This window comes from Urocitellus parryii, chromosome 10 (assembly GCF_045843805.1).
Source record: "Urocitellus parryii isolate mUroPar1 chromosome 10, mUroPar1.hap1, whole genome shotgun sequence".
Classification (NCBI taxonomy): domain Eukaryota; kingdom Metazoa; phylum Chordata; class Mammalia; order Rodentia; family Sciuridae; genus Urocitellus; species Urocitellus parryii.
This window is the reverse complement of record NC_135540.1, coordinates 55,658,859-55,677,012: the sequence shown is the minus strand read 5'-3', so window position 1 is coordinate 55,677,012 and position 18,154 is coordinate 55,658,859. Positions and strand designations below refer to the sequence as shown.

At 36.2% G+C, this 18,154-nt stretch overlaps 1 protein-coding gene across 2 annotated transcripts in view; it reads left to right on the top strand.

The window, feature by feature from the left end:
* Positions 1 to 18,154, top strand: part of Col25a1 (collagen type XXV alpha 1 chain) — a 442,307-nt gene that overhangs the window by 316,406 nt on the left and 107,747 nt on the right. Inside the window, exons 8-10 of one of the 2 annotated variants that reach the window (XM_077803433.1) lie at positions 6,910 to 6,981; positions 7,669 to 7,776; positions 9,031 to 9,066. In XM_077803433.1, the coding sequence (XP_077659559.1) occupies positions 6,910 to 6,981; positions 7,669 to 7,776; positions 9,031 to 9,066 (216 nt within the window). Of the gene's footprint in view, positions 1 to 6,096; positions 6,157 to 6,909; positions 6,982 to 7,668; positions 7,777 to 9,030; positions 9,067 to 18,154 lie in introns of both variants that reach the window. The other variant, XM_077803434.1, reaches the window with a different exon arrangement.

The following is an 18,154-nucleotide window of genomic DNA, read 5'->3' as shown; positions in this document are numbered from 1 at the left end:
CTAACTCCTACAGTTTTTTGTTTGTTTGTTTGTTTGCTGTACTTGTTAAAGTGTCTTGCATTCAGGAGATGTTGGTACATGAAAGGGAGTCTTTTGCAAGGCTGCCTGTGGTCCTGTCCACTTGGAAGTTTCTGGAAGTGCTGCTGCATAGCCAGGCATGGGTCTCCTTTACTCTTGGGGATCACAGATGATCTCCTCTTCCAGTTTAGACTATCTTTCTAGATATTTTTGATTTCTAGAAATGTTAGTAGAGAAGATTTATTTTCTAATCTGTTTCCTCATGCCTCACCTGAAGCAGTAAGTGGAGGGCAACTAAGAGCTTGATCGATGGAGGTGGGGGGGGGGGGGTAAAGGAAATAGAAAATGCAAGAGGAAAAGAATCACGAATAATAACCATATGGAAAGAAATCCCGGGCACATCTGAAATTGCTTGTTCAATGTCTACCTCTTTGGGTTGTGCTCTAAGCTCCATGATACCTGGATAAACCTATCTTTTTCACCTCTCTAAGCTCAATGTTCAAAACATTCCCTTACTTATAGTAGGATATTACTAAACTTTTCTTGATTAAGTGAATGAGTGGGAATGAAGTTCAGAGACCATACTCTGGAGCAATGGCTAGTATGTGCGTCTTGGTCCAGATACTTAGAGTTAGGCAGACAAAACTCTTAACCTCTTTCTACCTCAAATTCCTCATCTGTCAAAAGGTCAATGTGATGAGTAGAAGAATTAGTATTTATAAAGCTCTCCAAATCTTACCTGGCATAAGTATCATATTCATGCTAGCCATAGTTATTATCATCATCCTCATCATTATTGTTATTATTTGTAATTTTATTACTATTTTGAAATCCTAAGATAGAACTATTCTCTGGATGTGCATTTATAAAGACTACCTCTGATCCAATAATAACAAAGTTTATATTAATAAAATTTGTAGAAATTTTATTTTCTCTTTTCATGGAGTTCATCTTTTATTGGTCTTTCTTAGCTGTATGTCATTAGAGACTCCTTTTCAACAACCTTGGAATCCCTTAAAAGGTCATATATACATAAAGCCTTTTAACCTGCAAGTATAGTTTGGGCAATTTTTTTTCACTTTGCATTTGCATTTGGAATTTATCTGCCACACTTGTGATTGTGTGCCAGTATTTTGTAGTTTGTCTTTACTTACTTAACATTTTAGTAGGTATAGCATTTACTAACATTTGTCAATATAGAGATTGCATTGTTCTTTCTCTTTTAAATACTTTGTGAAATTCAGATTTATCAAAAAGGTAATTACTGAAATGACTAGGATTAACATTTATTATTGAACATAATAGAATGGGACTTAGAGTATCAATAAAGAAAACTAATTTTGTGAACCAGATGAAATTTTATATTCAATAGTAGAAGCCTAACTCTTTCCAAAATTAATACTTCCATAAGTCAGTCTTTGTCACTGATAAGCTGATTTTCACAGTCTCCAATCCTCATGTTATTTGGTTGTTCATAGGATTCTTTTGGCCACTTAGCTTTGCATAGTTGATTTTTCTTTTCAGACAGAGAGATGATACCATTTATTGCAATATGGAATGATTTAGCAGCAAATTTCTTTCTCCTAATGTCGTCTTTCTTTATTTAGTCTCCTAACAGTTCCTGCTGTTAAAGTTATTCTTTTACCTAAAAAAATTTTGCATTCTATTATAATATTTCCCCATCTGGTCTCTTTTAGCTAGAAATCACTTTATCAGTTTCTAGGAATATTTATCTTTATTTATGCTGCACACATGCCCACTTAATGGTTATGTTGTAATGCATGATATATTTTCAGCAAACAGGGTCATGATAGTGTACGTTATGGAGAAATTCAGAGATTTCCACTTCTCAATATAACAGATAACACATATTGTTTTATTCTAATATGAGTTGCTGTTGAGTTTTGTTGGCCTTTGTAATTAATTTCTTCTCTATACCCCTGCAATCTCAGGTGCACTCCCTTATACTTATCAAAGAGTATTCATGTCAATGACATTGGCCATCCATAGCCTAGTCCCACTATTGGATATTTATATGCATGTATACAACATAATTAATCATGTACTAAACAAGTATGTATGTCTCTCATTTTCAGTTATTTGCCTATCTAGAATTTTTGTGAAGGGAGTTAACCTTTCTCCTGCTTCCATAACAACCCACCTACTTCCTATGGATTCTCTTTGTAGTTGCCTCTTTCTCTACTCATACCATAAATCCGAGTCTTTCTGAGAAGTCTGTCTTAGGTCTGTTCTCTTTGCAGCCCCCTTAGATGACTTCATATGGCAGTTTGACTCCTGATTCTCAACTCTCTTCTTTTATGTGCAAATCCAACTGTCACCCTTTACTGGCCTTGGCTCAAATTCAGCAGATTTCCTAACTGAATACATCGCCTGTCTCAAAAACCCACTCTGTTTTAGAATTTTCTCTACCACCTTTCTTGCTCAGACTAGAGACCTAGGACCATTTTGAGAGACCTGCTCTCAAAATTCTCCCATATATTTTTAAAAAGTTACAATTCCTGCAGATTCTGTTTCTTTAATAACTATTGATTCATCTCTCCTCTAGTTCTGGGATACAGTTACCACTACTATTGGAGCATCTTCCTGAAGTCTGTCTTCAGTTTTACTTTTGCTTTACCAACCTCCAGCAGCTCATTCACCTGGCTTAGGAAGTCCCCTATGGCTCCCCAGAGGCGGTGTTAGGTGCACATTTTGTTTTCTTTGTAACTACTCCATTTCATCAAGCACAGTCATCACAATACTTACCATCCAATGTGGATTCTGCTTGTTTATTTCCTCCCTAGCCGTTAACTGTGAGCTTGAGATCCTGCTTGCATTTCAATCCCTAACGCCTCGCATAGTGAATGCTGCACAGAAGGCACTCTGCAAATACTTCTTCAATATTGTTGAGTGTTAGTCAATTTGTAAGCTTTCTAACATTTAAACTCTAAAACAAGTAGAAAGAAATTATCATAAACACATAAATTGCGCAAAGACAAAGTCTGGAATTAGAAGTCTGGGATTACATTTCTGGCGCTATCGTTGCCTTGTGGAATACTTTCGACAGAACACAAAATTTTCTCACCATAATGCAATCATATAACACTCATCATTATTGAGTATACCATAAAAGTGACAATCACATCTTGAATTTAAGACCTCCAAATAGTTAGAAGCATTTCTTATAGATGATTTATTTGTTCAACCTCTCTTTGGGGTACACATTCCTCTTTCCTTCTAGAGGGTAATGAAGGGGGACAAAGCCCCTCCTGTGTCGATGACAAAATATTGGTCCAGAGATGGTTACTGCTACACAGAATGTCATAAAGATTCATGAACGTGTCTTGAATTTTTATGTTCCCATTAGAGAATGTGAGTTGTATAAGGTATTATGTGTTAGGCTCTTGTACATCTAGTTTCTTAAAAATTCAAAATATTTTGGGGATGAAAATATGTACAAATTATTTCAGTATTTCAGCTTATTCCTGGATGCTTCATGTTTTTCTGGAGACATGTTTTTTTTTTCCCCCACACCCACTCAAGCCATCTGTGTACCAGGCAAGCTTTCTGAGATGTAAAACCAAGTGAAATATGTCCGTTCCATTTATTTAGAAAAGACTATGACTAATGATACTGTGGGAAAAAAATGGCATAGTTAATGAAAAGTGTATTTCCTGTATGAATAGCTAGGAAGCCTGGCAGTTATGACCACAAGGTAAGTAGGTCCTCAAGATTCAGCACCAGAGCTTTTCAAACCAGTGCCTGCGGGAAGCAGGGAATTGGTGTCTACCCAGCATCTAGAGATAACTTCTTTGAAATGGAATTTATCACCACCATTAAATTGTAAAAATACTTTAAAATTCACACAGTATTGCATTATTCCCCCCAGAATATACTATTGTTTGTTTCACATTAAAAAGATGTTTCAATGATCACCATTAATTAAAAATGACTTTCGAGAAAATATACCATATTTATTCTTGTCTTTAAACACCAGGGCACTGGCTCACCTGGAGGGTTACTTTTATCATGTTTGAAAAGCCCAGGGTCTTAGAATATTGCATCCCAGAATAAGGTTTTTATGTTGGAATTTAAGATACTCTTCTTATGCCCTCTTTTTTACTTTGCTACCTAATTGGTAGCAAGTTCACAGTTATGATGATTGGGGAATAGAAGATCCGCTTCCTCAAGTAGAGATTTCCTGTTAGAGGAAAAGGAGCTATCTGCAGTGAGAATTACCTGTCCCCTTTCCTCTTTAGATCTCCAAAACTAGAACTCAAACCAAGAAGTTCTAAAACTTAGTAATCTTTTGTTGAGCATTTTGAAAATATGATCACACTGAAAGCTGGTCATGCTCAAATATAAGTACAAGAGGTGACTTATTTATACATTCAAATTTCAAAACATTTTTAAGGCCTGCCATGTGTGCTGTTAAAAGGTTTTTAATTTAAAATTATTCTGTTAGATAATCCTGTTTCAAGTGACATTATGATTTATCACCACTAATCAAGATTCTGATCCCTCATAGACTTCTTGTTTGTATCTGTTTTTGTTCTTTGTTACATAAATATGAGGTTTATATATAAAATTTTGACTGTGTAATATTGGGCTAATGAGTCACAGATGGAAAGATGCTGGCACATTACCATCTAATAACATTTTAAACTCGTATTCCATAGTAAAACAAAAGCAAATTGTACACATCTGTTTTCCAACTTGTAGCATTTCTGAGTTTGTGCAGAGTCTATGTTTAAAGGACTTTTACTTGGAGAGAAGAAAAGAGGACACAGGTCATCTCAAAACTACCCAGCCACTTAATAGCCTTATCAAGATGGATTTGGCAACAGGGATGAGGTTTCCTCTGCTTTGCTTCCTGAGAAGTCATAGTGCTAAAGAATGAGAACCAAAGATATTAGGGCTGAAGAAATGTCTTCATACTACAAACCTGATTTTATGGGGTCTCTTAAAAAGAAAAACATATCCCTAACATGGGCAAAATAGGAAAATGTCCATAAAAGTAATCAAATTATAAACATAGAAACTTTCTGGTCGTTCCTAAAAGTATCCTCAAACTAGAATTGGGTGGGAAGAAGGAAAGCTCCCTGAAGCTTGAGGCCATGTGTCACTGTGGTGCTTGTTGATTTGTATGGTAAACATGTTCTGTTGTTTTTTATATTTTTAAATTGGAATAAAAGACTCCATTTTCGCATGTTGTCAGAAAAGAAATGGAGCAAAGGCAAAATTTCTCTCTTCAACTTAACCAACGGATAATGCCTTTGTGGAAGAATTAGTACATGTTATTGAAGTCCATGTCTCTGAAAAACATCTCTCCCTCATTCTCCTTGGTGAAGGAATTTCAAGCCACTTTTCTGCTTTAAGGGGTTGTGTGAACTGTCAAGTTCTTTTGGAAAAGTTACGTGACAGAAGTGATTACTGCAGAGTGTGACCATAAATCCCCCTGACATGAAATGCACATGTTATAAGAGACAGATTTCCATCTCCCACCTCTGCGGAAATTCCTAAAACAGGAGACCTGAGATTCATCATATGATTGGAGAGAGAAACTTTGATATGTGGGTGGCAAGACTGTATTTTATGTGATGCACTATGTTTATTCTTAGGAATACCCCTGTTCTGACAGCAAAATTCTGTTCACTGTTCTTGTCCAAAAAAAGAATTAATACATGTATTGTATGTCTGGAGTTGTAAACAGAGTATCAATAGAGGAGATTTACAGTGTTGTTTTCATAACAGTGTCTATAGTTATTTCCATTTTGTACTAACATTTCATGAGGAAGATTCCAGAAATGTTAAGAACAGGAAACTACACAGGCGTAAGTGCAGATCCCATTGGGCCTGCCCCAAGAGGCCCTTAGGGTTCTCAGTCCCACACACCATGCTTTAAGGAATGGCTGGTCACTTGGGAACTGATGTGTCTAATTCTGTTGATGGTGTTCGTAAGACCTGAGCCAGGGAGTTAGTTAGACATTAGGTACGTGCTTGTTTTGTTTGTCCACCAGTGAAATGTCTGTGTGACGTACTGTGTCGTGTTGTTTTGGTGCTGTGCTGTGTCCATAGGGCCCGCCAGGCTTCCCCACAGTTGCTGCCCTGCACAGTAATCAGATCCTCACCGTCAAGGTTTGTGGTTGATACTTATGTCTGCTCAGAACCGCAATCAGCATAAGAGTCAGCAAGAACCATTTGATTGGCCTGCCCAGCCCAGGTGCTCCCTCTCATCCTAAGTGCAAGTGACTAGTGTTGGGCATCTGGAAGGTCACCTGCCTCAGTGAGGTCAGGTGTATATTAAGGGGCTGTATCCTGAGCAAACTCAGAGAAGGATGTTTTATCAAACAGACCAGTGTAGAGAGGTGGGCATCGTGAGCTAGGACCATGCCACACCTGCCTGGTTTGAGTTGCATGTATCCTAGTGCTCTATGATATTTCCCAGCTACTTAAGTAATTCTAAGTACTTTAGACTTTGGGCATCAAAGAAATGGCTATCAGGTTCATGCTGCCTTATGCTGGTTGACAAGTCTGATGAAAATGGAACTGGTGCTTCATCTGTAGACTTTCTGCTCAGAATTCAGCTCTCCCCCCAATCCAGCTCACCTCCATCTTGGAATGGGCTACACTAAAAAAGACCCAACATTAATACAAAAAGGATTCACTTCTAACTACAAATATGGCCTCACCATTCCCACTTCAGGGTTATATGTTTTTTAAGATGAGCCAGAAGGTCTGGTGGCAGACACAAGTGCCAGTTCTGTTTTGTTCCATGGTCATTAAATATCTAATGTGTATATCTTTATTTCTTTCTTGGGGCCTTCTGATGCCTATTCTTCAACTCTCTCATCTCTGAACTTCAACCTTTGACCTCACCTGACTGATCAGATGGTGTTTCCTAAAATCAATCATGGGTTTCTCTCTGCTGATCAGCAGCTCATTAAACGCCGCCTGATTAAGGTAGTGCTGCTTCTCGCTGGAGTCTCATTTCTTCTTTACATTCATATATTGCTCTGTGTTTTGCTTTACCATTTATCTCTTGTGGGTGGGGCATGATTGGAGGGTGGCCTTTATCCTAGAACAAAATTATGTTTAGTGAGCTCCATTTGAATTGTATATACAAGTACCAAAATAAAAAGACATACCCTGCCTAATTTTTGATTAATTAAAAAAAAAAACTTAACTTGTAACCAGTAAGGGATGCAGTTTCTAAAGTTTTCTACCTTTGGTAATTTATAAAGTATTATATAGTATGACAGAAACCTCATATGCTTAATTTTGTAGATTATGAAAAAATATTTGTCAAACTATAAATGAAGCCATGTATAGTGAATATAACTGATATAGCATTGCCATAGATAGAGTTATATAAGCTCTGAATATAGTGATTGCATATGTACTCTTAGAGCTGTGCTGCTGGTTTCTGAGCTACTTTGATTTTAATATTATCTACTCCACTCATCCAGTGTGAATATTTATTTGCTCCCTGCTGGCAGGTAAATTGCCTACAGGCTCCGTGTTTCTGGTTCTTTTCATTGTGTAAATGTGGATGATACAAATTGTTGAAAAGTGTACAAAGTGTTGAAAAGAAGACTTGGGTGTTCAAATTTGATGGTTATTGTTGGTCTGTTCCCTTCTCCTTTCCAGGGTGACCAAGGTCAGGCAGGGCCTCCAGGACCCCCAGGCCCTCCAGGCCCACGAGGGCCACCTGGGGACACAGGGAAAGATGGCCCCCGTGGAATGCCAGGCGTACCTGTGAGTTGCCTTCTGGATCAGTGTTCTCACAGGTTTTGTTTTGTGTTAAGGGCTGAGAACTGCGAAGGAGCAGGGTGGGGCTATGGGACCAGGGAGTGAAGTGTGTGGAGGGGTTTGAGGAAAATGGGATGACAGGAGGGTTCCCGGGGTTTGAAGACCACTCCCAGCAACAGTCCACTTCACTACCCAATCCACCTGGAATCTGTGTACACCGCAGAGACTTGGAGACAGCAGCTAAACTGGTTTTCAGGTAAGCCTCAAGATGTTCATGACCGGAGATGCTCCATCTTACAAGTATCCTGCCTACCATAGGGTACGTCAACCCATGTGTTGGCTTAGGCTGGAGCTTAGTTGAAAAAATGTAAGTGCTGGATTAATAACATTTCCCAAAAGGCTCAATTGCATACATAATAAAGTCCCATACAATGTATGGAAGATAAAGGATGTAAATTAATACTTAATCTCTTATAAATAACTTGATCAAAAATAATGCCAAAAAGAATAGCACGATTTATGGTTCAAACATCAATGTTTAATGATCTTAATACCCCAGTTCTCCTTTGTATGTAAAGTTTATTAATAGAAATCATTTAAAAGTGATTTCAATACTTAGTAAGATTAAGCAAGTTTCAATAATGTCAAAGTACAGGCTAGATCAATGATATGGTTTGATAGAGGCAACCCAGCCATGTAAGGAAATATATGGAAAACATTAAAAATGTGAAATTAATATTATGGCTTTAGGACTACTAGAAATTAAGATTTATTGCCAAATTAAATTTTATTTAATGTATTGCTTTAACTTCAACCATCATTAATTCAAGAGGACCAAAATTTAAAATCAATCTCTAATCATTTTGTGGTTTAATTCCTGCACTAAGAGCAAGTGTGTGTGCTCATATATATATATATACATATATATATGTACATATATATATGTATATATATATATATATATATTACACAAACACACATGTTCAGATTCTCAAAAAGAAGAAATCATATTATCAATTTTATGTCATCATAAGAGGTCATGATGATCCAGACTAAATTTTTAATTTTAAAGATGTCCATAAAATTATTTTGAAAAAAAAATCAGTTCTTTTAAGTGTGCTATGTTTAGATTCCTCTATTTAATCTGAAAAATGTACTTGACATTCATGTGCCCAGAAAGTATTGGGGAAAAGAAAGAAAAATGATTGAAATTGTTTTTTAATGTTTACATATTACTAAAATTATCACTTTTTTTGGAAGGGTGAACCAGGAAAACCAGGAGAACAAGGCTTGATGGCAAGTATCTTGATTTATTTTATCCTATATAAAAATAATGGAAATCCAGGTTATTAAAATCTATGGCCAAGTTTATATGACAAATACATCCGTTAAATGAGCAGAAAGTGAAAATTCATAAAAGTTAAAAGCTATATGGTCTGTCTGCTGCATGCTAAGGGTCTCAACACATCTACAGAAATGATGCTGGAGAAAAAGAAGATTGCAGGTGGAGAAAGTGGTAGAAAGATGCTACAGAAGATCAAGGGAGAAGGCAATTGAAGCAGCTCTGTTGTAAGGGAGATAAATTCAAGAGTATGCTGTTTAGTTTAAATAGAAACATGTTTTCAAAGGGATCAGGTGTAACGGTGAATTAGGGTAGCAAACCTTGACAGTACTTCAAGGAGTGTTTCTGTTGCTGAAAAGCTCTACACAGAGAGAAACATTTTAAGACACTTTTTAAAATCTCTCATTTTAAGACAGGTCATGCAATGATCTCACATGGACTTGTATAGACATGTGGAACCCAGTTCCTCATGAGTTGTTTCTTCTTTGCCAGTAGAAAAGTCAGGTCAGCATGCTGATCCTTGAAGAGTGAAATGCCTTCAGCCACCTCTCCCTGACTCTGTCTTTCAAGCTGCTCTTCTAGCCCACTTTACATGGGGAAATGTGGTTGATGCTCTAGTTACCTCAATGTCAAAGGACCATGGGTACCCATCCTAGCTGCAGAATGGGTAGACCCAAAAACCGCACCAGGAGCTGGCAGGTGATCATAATAAGCTTGATAGGGTCCAAGCTGTATGTTGGGTGGCTCATAGTGTACAGTTAATCAGCGTATAAAATTGATTTTTAAAAAATCCTTAGCTAGGCCCTCGTAAAACTAATGCACTGGAGAACAACAGTGTGTGGGGAATGGAAGCCAGCATGGGAATGTGGAAGGTCAAAGGCTTCCCCCTCAGAGCTTTCAACAGCACTCTCCCCGGGGAGCAGCACACCCACTCAGCTGCCTTTGTGAGCAAGAGCTCTGATGAAATGAAAGCACCCTAGGATCAAATCGCACCCGCTGCCTGGAAATTCCATTCTTGACCTAAAATATCAAGATAGATATTTGATACAGATTATTTTTGGTGCCATTATGTTTTATTTTTTAAAAAAGCAAATAAAATGAAAGAAAAAGAAATGAAAAACCACATCTGTCACCAGTGATAACTACATAGAAGTGTAGCATTAACACCTGTGTTATGGAGTCACAGAGTGTGAAGGATTCTTGCAAGACTATATGATATAAAATTTGCAATTGCTTTAAACAATTGAATCTATGATTTTTTATTCTGGTAAAATGGTCAAAACATATTTCTCCCTTCCATTCTTAACGTCACAACCTCAAGAGTTTGGATTGTTTCCAGCCTACCCAGAAATTATCATTGGCACTGACTGGCTTTCCTGATGCCCAGCCCTGCATCACAATATGCAATATCCTAGAATAAAATGGATATTTCTTAAAAACAATATTCTTATCTTTCTTGAATTATATATGCTCTCAGGGATATACTACTATATGAATAACAACATAATCTCATTTTTCTACAATTCCTTGTTTCTTGGATTTTTGGTGCTAGGGATTAAACCCAGGTTCCTGTATGCTGAACATGAACCCTACCACTGAAATACACTCAATTCTCAGACAGATATCATTAAATATAAATGTTTAACCCAGCCCTAAATGAACTGTGTTAATATCTTAGTGTACTCAGATTTCCTATTTCAGATAAAAACTTTCTCATTGCAGATACTACTGGTTATTTTTTCTATAAACTTTTTCTTCTCTTTAAATTTTTCAGATTCAGTTCATGTTCTTATTTTTTTAATGACTCTAAGAAACTGAAGTCAAAATATCCCAAGGAAAGGTGTTTGCAGTGATCTTCTAAAGTGCATTTAAAAATTACTGCATTTAACGATAGAAAATCCTTTTTCTTAAGTGAAAGTTTCTATAATAGGAAAAGTAGACACATCGTAGTGTCCATCTCAATATATTTTCAAAAGTACATGAAACTACGTACAAACCAGATCAATTACTAGAATATCATCATAAGCCCTGCTCTACCTCCCAGTCCCCATCCCAAAGGTAACCACCATTCTGACTTCTGTCGCCATAGATTAGTCTTGCCTGCATTTGAATTATATATTAATTGCATCATACAGTATGTACACAGTTGTGTCTGGCTTCTTTCATTCAACATTATGTTTGTGAGATCATCCACCTCTTTTAATAGCCTTCACAGCTGGTTAAAAAGGGAGGAGGAGGAACCTTCCTGCCTTGACTACCCCGTTAAAACTCCATCACTCAGAGCAGTAGATGAATGAACCGTCTGCCTGACTTTGGGCAAGTTACTTAACCTCTCAATTTCTCATCTGTAAAGAAAGGATAATATCCTTTCTGCCTGCTATAAAAGACAAATGCAATAAATTAGAGGAAAGCACTTTAAAATATATAATGAAGAACTATGTGAGCATGTTATTATTATTATCACTCAGTTGTTCTCTCTAGAGTAAATTACAGGTGAACATGCATGGATTTATATAACAGATGTATCCCTGTAAAGTTTCATATGAATCAGATTTTCAAAAATCACCATATTTTAAATGTGCTGGGAAATTTTACTATTTAAAGCTACCCTATTCAAAGTCTTTTTGTAAAGTAGTATAACCCCCTTATTCCACTTCCCAGCAAATTGAATTTTTATAGTTTATATTTGTTTAACATAAAATGTTTCTGATTTAAAAATCTCTCATTTTTTAAAAAAAATCACAATTCTCCTTGTTAACTTGAATAGTACCTGTATATTTTAATTCATCTCATAGAGAAGAGAATACTAGAAATATAATTGTAATTTTCACGAGGAGAAAAATTCCTTCAGAAATTTCCTTTCCAATATTTTGAAGTCTGGGTGTGTATACATATATGTGTGTGCACATGTGTTTTAACTAGCAGTCTGATATGGTGAAAAGTATATCGTACCTGTAATTCTAGACTTGGAACCACTTAGAGATATAGTATGGTCTATGATCTTTTTTACTGATCTATAAAGTGTAGGCAATAATTCCTAATCTATTTATCTCACTAGATTATGGTAAGAAGCAAGTGAAATACTTATATGAAATGTTTTATGAACTACAGAAAATCCATTAAAAAGAAGTATTAATGCTAAAACAAATGTCCAGTGATAGAACTCAGCCTGCAGAAAGACTGTGATATGAAATGTAAGGGCTGAGAACGACTCAATAGCCATCAACTTAGTTACAGCATATCACAAAGTGTAATTGATAGAGCAGGTTTTTTTTGTAGTTTTTTTTTGTCCTGTTTATTCTTGGTGGTGATGGTGGTGGTCGTGTTTTGGCCATCTTCTCCCATATATCACATCATTAATTTTTCATAACATTTCTCACCCATGAGTTAAAACAAGATAGCATGGTAAATACCACTGCTCTCATCTTGCCCTCATTATGTAAAACCTGCTACACTTGTTGCTTTGTGTCCTAGAGGAATACTTGCTTCCATGAGGGTCTTAAGAGGCACTGGAGGATATTTATAAATTTAAAATATCTCCAATGATGAAATGAGGAAGCTAGAAATAGTCTAAAATTGGGTCTTACAAAACTGTTTATGAGTGTGGCAGGTAGGGAATTAGTTGTCATAATCCAGGATAGATAGTTTATATTGCAAAAATAATCATCTGAAGATTAACGGCATCTATGATACAATAAAAAAGAAAATCTGCAGCTCAAGCAGTTTCACATTTATTTAATCCTGCTGTGCATCTACTCTGTAAATGTGACCTTTGGGTTTTCTGAGAAGTTCAGGATGAGATTTTAAAAAACAGAATCTTGAGCTTAAATAAATTTGACTCCATCTAAATAAGAACAGACGCACACTATCTTATAAAACCAGACACAAGAATAAAACCAACAGCCGACCAGAGTTGAAAGTGCTCAAATGTGTTCTAGCAAGAGTGATCTTTATCTTCCAGTTCTTCTGGAATGTAAATAGTGGTTAAAATCGTATTTTGAAGGTATTCTTCCTTTACATATTCTTACTGTTTCTTTATTTTACAAATGCAGAAGTTCTCAGAAACATGAAATATAAATGGCATTTTAAAAAATATACCCTCTAGGGCTAGGGTTGTGGCTCAGTGGTAGAGCACTTGCCTAGCATGTATGAGGCACTGGGTTCAATCCTCAGCACCACATTAAAATAAATAAATATATATATATATATTTATATTATATTATATGTATTATATATATTATATACATATATTTTATAAATATTATATATGTATATATTTATACACATTCACACACACCAACTAGTCCCAGTTTGCTGAATATTGTTTTTTTAGTTCAAAATATCTATATCCAAGGCTTCATAGATTATATCATTTTCTGAAACTCTTTATTCTTTCCATCTCCCCTTCCACAAATATATGTATTCTACAAAACATATCTGTCATCTCTTTTTGAACTATAAAAATACTCAAATTGTTACTTATTGGACCTTGATGGTATCTGTGAATTCAGAACTCAGAAAAAAAAAATTGTTCATTAAAGTGAAATTTGGATTTGTGTCTGAAGAACTTATAGATATTCTTTAGTTTCTTTTAGTTTTACCTGTAAACACATTTAATACATTGTTGCCCAAGTGACAACATGCTTTTTAAAAATGTTAGTTAATAGCATAAGCATAAATAATTATTTCTGTTTGATTTAAAACAAAAAGTAAAATAACCAACACTTGCTTTAAATATTCAGTTATATACATCACTGTGCACAGATTTGATAAAATTCATCATTTTACTCCGTTGAACTTTGATCTGCCTGCTGTCTTAATCAGCAGATGTCAGACATTGGAGACAACAGCAGACTCTTCCTGATTTGGATCTGGCAGAGAAAGCAAAATCTGAAACCATCAAAGCACAAATAACAAAAATGAAGAAAATCATCTTTGCATAGGCATTAGCCTAGATTTTAACAATGAAATGCGGTTTGGCAAAACGGGGTGTTCAATTGTGCACCCTGCCTGCTGGGATGTCTTAGCAACCGTCCTAATGCTTTATTATCCCCACTTAATCTGATTGTCCATGAAGTACATATAAATGCCACATTGACGGTGCCCTTCCCGCCTCCTTGGTGCTTTTGTCCCAAGCCTGCAATGCTTTGTTTCCCAAATGAACCGAGAGAAAGTAGGCAAGTGATGCCTCCTCCTTCCTGTGCCAGCCCAGGGTCCCTCCCCGTTGCATGGCACAAGGGAGCTCTGTGTCCATTTCTGTGGGCCACAGACATCTCCAGAGGTGCCCAAGGTCGTGATAGTGAAGGAACAGAGGGGAACATTTGCTTTCTTTTGAGGATGGTTCTGTCTTCTAGAAACAAAATCTCAGCTTTGGGGAAGGATTTTCAACCATCATTTAGAAGCATAATCAAATGGCAGAAGTTCAAAAAAAAAGCCCAAAAGTCTGAGTAAATAACACTGTATTCTTCCCTCATTCTATCTTTATACTTAATGATCTCTGGGCTGTAAATTTGCTCTGTGGTCAACTGTCTTTGCACACTGTTCTGTATTAGAACCTATGTTATATTGAACAAATTAAGAAATCTAGACCTTCGATTTCTCATCTAAAGAAAGTGGTGAGACAAAGCGACATGAGTACCCTCCCAATTCTAAAGTCCTGTTATCCTTCTGTGTTTTAATATAAACTACAGATATATGTCCTGTGTGTGTGTGTGTGTGTGTGTGTCCTGCAGACAGTTAAGTGCAACAGTCATGTTAAATTTCAAAGGAATAAAAATTTTTTAATCAGTTTCATCAAAACTGTAATCAACTTCTCCAGTTATCATTTCTTTTAACTTTAGAATCCAACCTATTGTAGAAATACTGAAGCAAAATATGTGACTTTTTGAGTGAGCATATAATAACATTATCTAAAGTCTTTGCATTATATTTGCAAATTTAGGACAAATATACACATTTTAGGGCAAGGACAAATGGAAGTCCTCCCACAAAATGTGTAAGTATCACAAAGTTACAAACCAAGCTAATAAACTGTTAAGTGATATATGTTCTATCTTCTAACCTGTACAAACACATTTTCATAATGACATGGAAAATTCATGGAATGACATGGGAAGTTTGCCCTCCTTAAAATTCAAAGCCAGAGTGTGAGGACTTGGGAAGAGCTGTGTGACAAGCTCCTAGTCCCTGGCCTGCTTCCTTTCTCTCCTACCCCTTTCACAACTATAAGACTCAGACTCTTGGATGCTCACAGGACCAAATTTCATGCACACCCCTCAAAATACCCACCTCTTTGCCCCCTCTTCCAATTCATTGTTGTGCACACCAAAGGTGTGGTTCACCTTCAGAATAATGGACCTAGGAAAGAGGCAACTCACTGTGTTTGAAGTCATTGGAGCAGAAAATTCCAGGGTCTTTAATACCTAAAGCATCATTTAAGGTTGAGGTGGTAAGGAATACAGGTGGGCATGCCCCCACCAACTCACAGATTCCTAACCTCACGAGAAATACAACCAGAGAAGAGCTCTCTAAATCATGGGTCCCAAAACAAGAGCTTTCTTAATTGGGTCTAAGGGGAGTTCAAGAGTCCCTTATCTGAATGGAGCTTTAAAAAAGTAGATCTGCTATTGTCACCTCCTTTGAGAAAACTTCACATGTACACATATACATGCACCCTTTTCCAAACGTAGTTAGAAATTGTCATCTTCCCTCATGCCCAGCATCTCATAACATTTGTCACATCTTATTGTAGGTGTGGGTACTTCCTATGTTGGATAAACTGAATGAATAACAAATCAATAAATCATATACTAATATAAATAAATCAACTTCTTATTTTTCTCCCAAATGGTGTCATTTCACCCCAGAGGTGGGGCTAAGCAGGATAAATCTAACAGAATTACTATAAATTGCCTTTTCTTCTGCACCTTCTTACATTTTTTTAAGTGTTATAGATTGGAATATATTTGGAATATATACATGGGCTCATGAATATGGATAGTGTAACCAAAAGATTGATTTTCATGAGGACAGTGGAAAAGTAATTGCACTAATTTCTAGTCACACTAGGTGGCTAGTTTCAAATCGGGCACAGCAGCAGATTTAGAGGAAATCTTAGAAATCACCTAAAACACAGCACCAGAAGTAACTTGGCTGGGGTCACAAGGTGAATAGTGGCAGAAGTATGCTGAAATCCAGCTGATTGCAGTTTTATGTGTTTTAGTCTAAATCCACACTGTCCAATACAGTATCTACTAGTGTATGTAACAGTTTTAATTTCAACTAATTTATATTAAGTAAGATTAAAATTTCACTTTCTAAAAATTGCAAGTAACCACATTTCAGGTGTTCAATAGCCTTGAGGTGAGTGGCTTCCCTATTGGGTTGAGCAGTATAGACTGTTTCCATAATTGCAAAACTTTCTATTAGACAACACTGATCTATCTAGATAGAAAACAGATCTTAGTAACATATGACTATTTATTATAGTCTTAAATTTAAGACCTTCTGTGAATCATGGAATATTTAAATTCTAGGAACCAGTGTTTCTCAACGTTGCTGATTTAAAATAGGAAAAGCACTTAATACTTTACCCAATAGAAATATTTTTTGCTGATGTAGTATGGGGTGATAGACCTTTATGAACCATAAATCTCTTTCCTTTATGATACGCAAGGGAAGTGTGTGTAATCGTGGAGGGCAGAGGAGCCTGTTAATTTTTCTTTCTTTTTGGGTCATTTCCATTTGGGGTTCAGCACTAAGAAACAATTTATTAAATATGTAGAAGGAATGAGTGAGCTAATTTCAGCCATGGATATCTGGTGAAAGGTGATATAGAGTCTCTTGTTTTGGAACCTGATCAGAACATAGATTCTCAAATACCTAGATCTGTCTTTCATCGGCTAGTGGTATTTAATACTCAATATTTAGTCTTGGGTTCTGGTTTTGTCAAGCAGTGAGAAAAATGTATTACCTCTTTAATTTCCTGAGTTTTAAGAGACCTCCCTTAAAAAGGTCATAGCCTCATGATTTTGAGAAATACCAATAAATGAATCATCCCTGTTTAGTATTTTTCCCCCCAGGAGAATGAGCCTGTGAGATACAGAGTCAGAAAAAAATTTGCTACTTTTGAAAAATAATTAGTCCATTAGAAATGTTTTCATCAAGTGTTCATGAATAGATGTAGTGCCATGGAACACCATCTTATTAATGAGCTCCAGGTTTTGGGCAAATTTTTTTTCAAAGAAATTATGGAGCCACCTTATTGAAATAAAAGTCCCAGATGCTTCAATAGAAACAATTGCCTCAAAACCAGGAGCTCTTTCCAGTGTCATACCAGGTAGAAGGATGACAGTTTGGTAAAATAATTGTGGACATCTAAAACAGGATTTTATAATTTTTACATTCATTCATGCATTGTTTTAGTTTTGCCAACAATAATTTTTGTTGAGTGCTAACCTACATTCTTTAGATGTAAAATCTACTAGCCTTGGGTGAACTGAAGAAGGCTCACAAGCTATGACCATGATCCATGTAAGAATGAGGAAGAACTTCAAATGAAGACTAACGGGGAGGATATAGGCTACTTGGGAAAATATAAATGATAAGTATAAATGGAGATATGGTCCATGAGGAATTGATCCAAGAGGTGTAGCTACCCTATCTCAGCACTTCCTTCACTCTTGTTTATGCTGTGTTCCTCCACAGACTGTTCAATTAAATCATTGGCCTTCACAATGAAAACATTTCAGCACAGTCTCTTATATTCTAAACATTCCCAATAGTTTCTGGTTTGGCATCTCCACACACTTAAGCTATGAAATCCAATCTTGTAAAACATCTCTTGAATTCCACTCCAGACAGACATATAATAGTGGCTAGAGTTTATGTTTCTTAACCTTCCCACATCAAACATCCAAGTAGAATATAGAATTTTATGTAAGTACATCTTAAATGGTTGCTTCTTAAATCAGACAAGTTTCCATTATTTGTTTCAAATTTCCTCTTAAGTTTTTATAAACCAAGTTTATGTATTTTGTGATC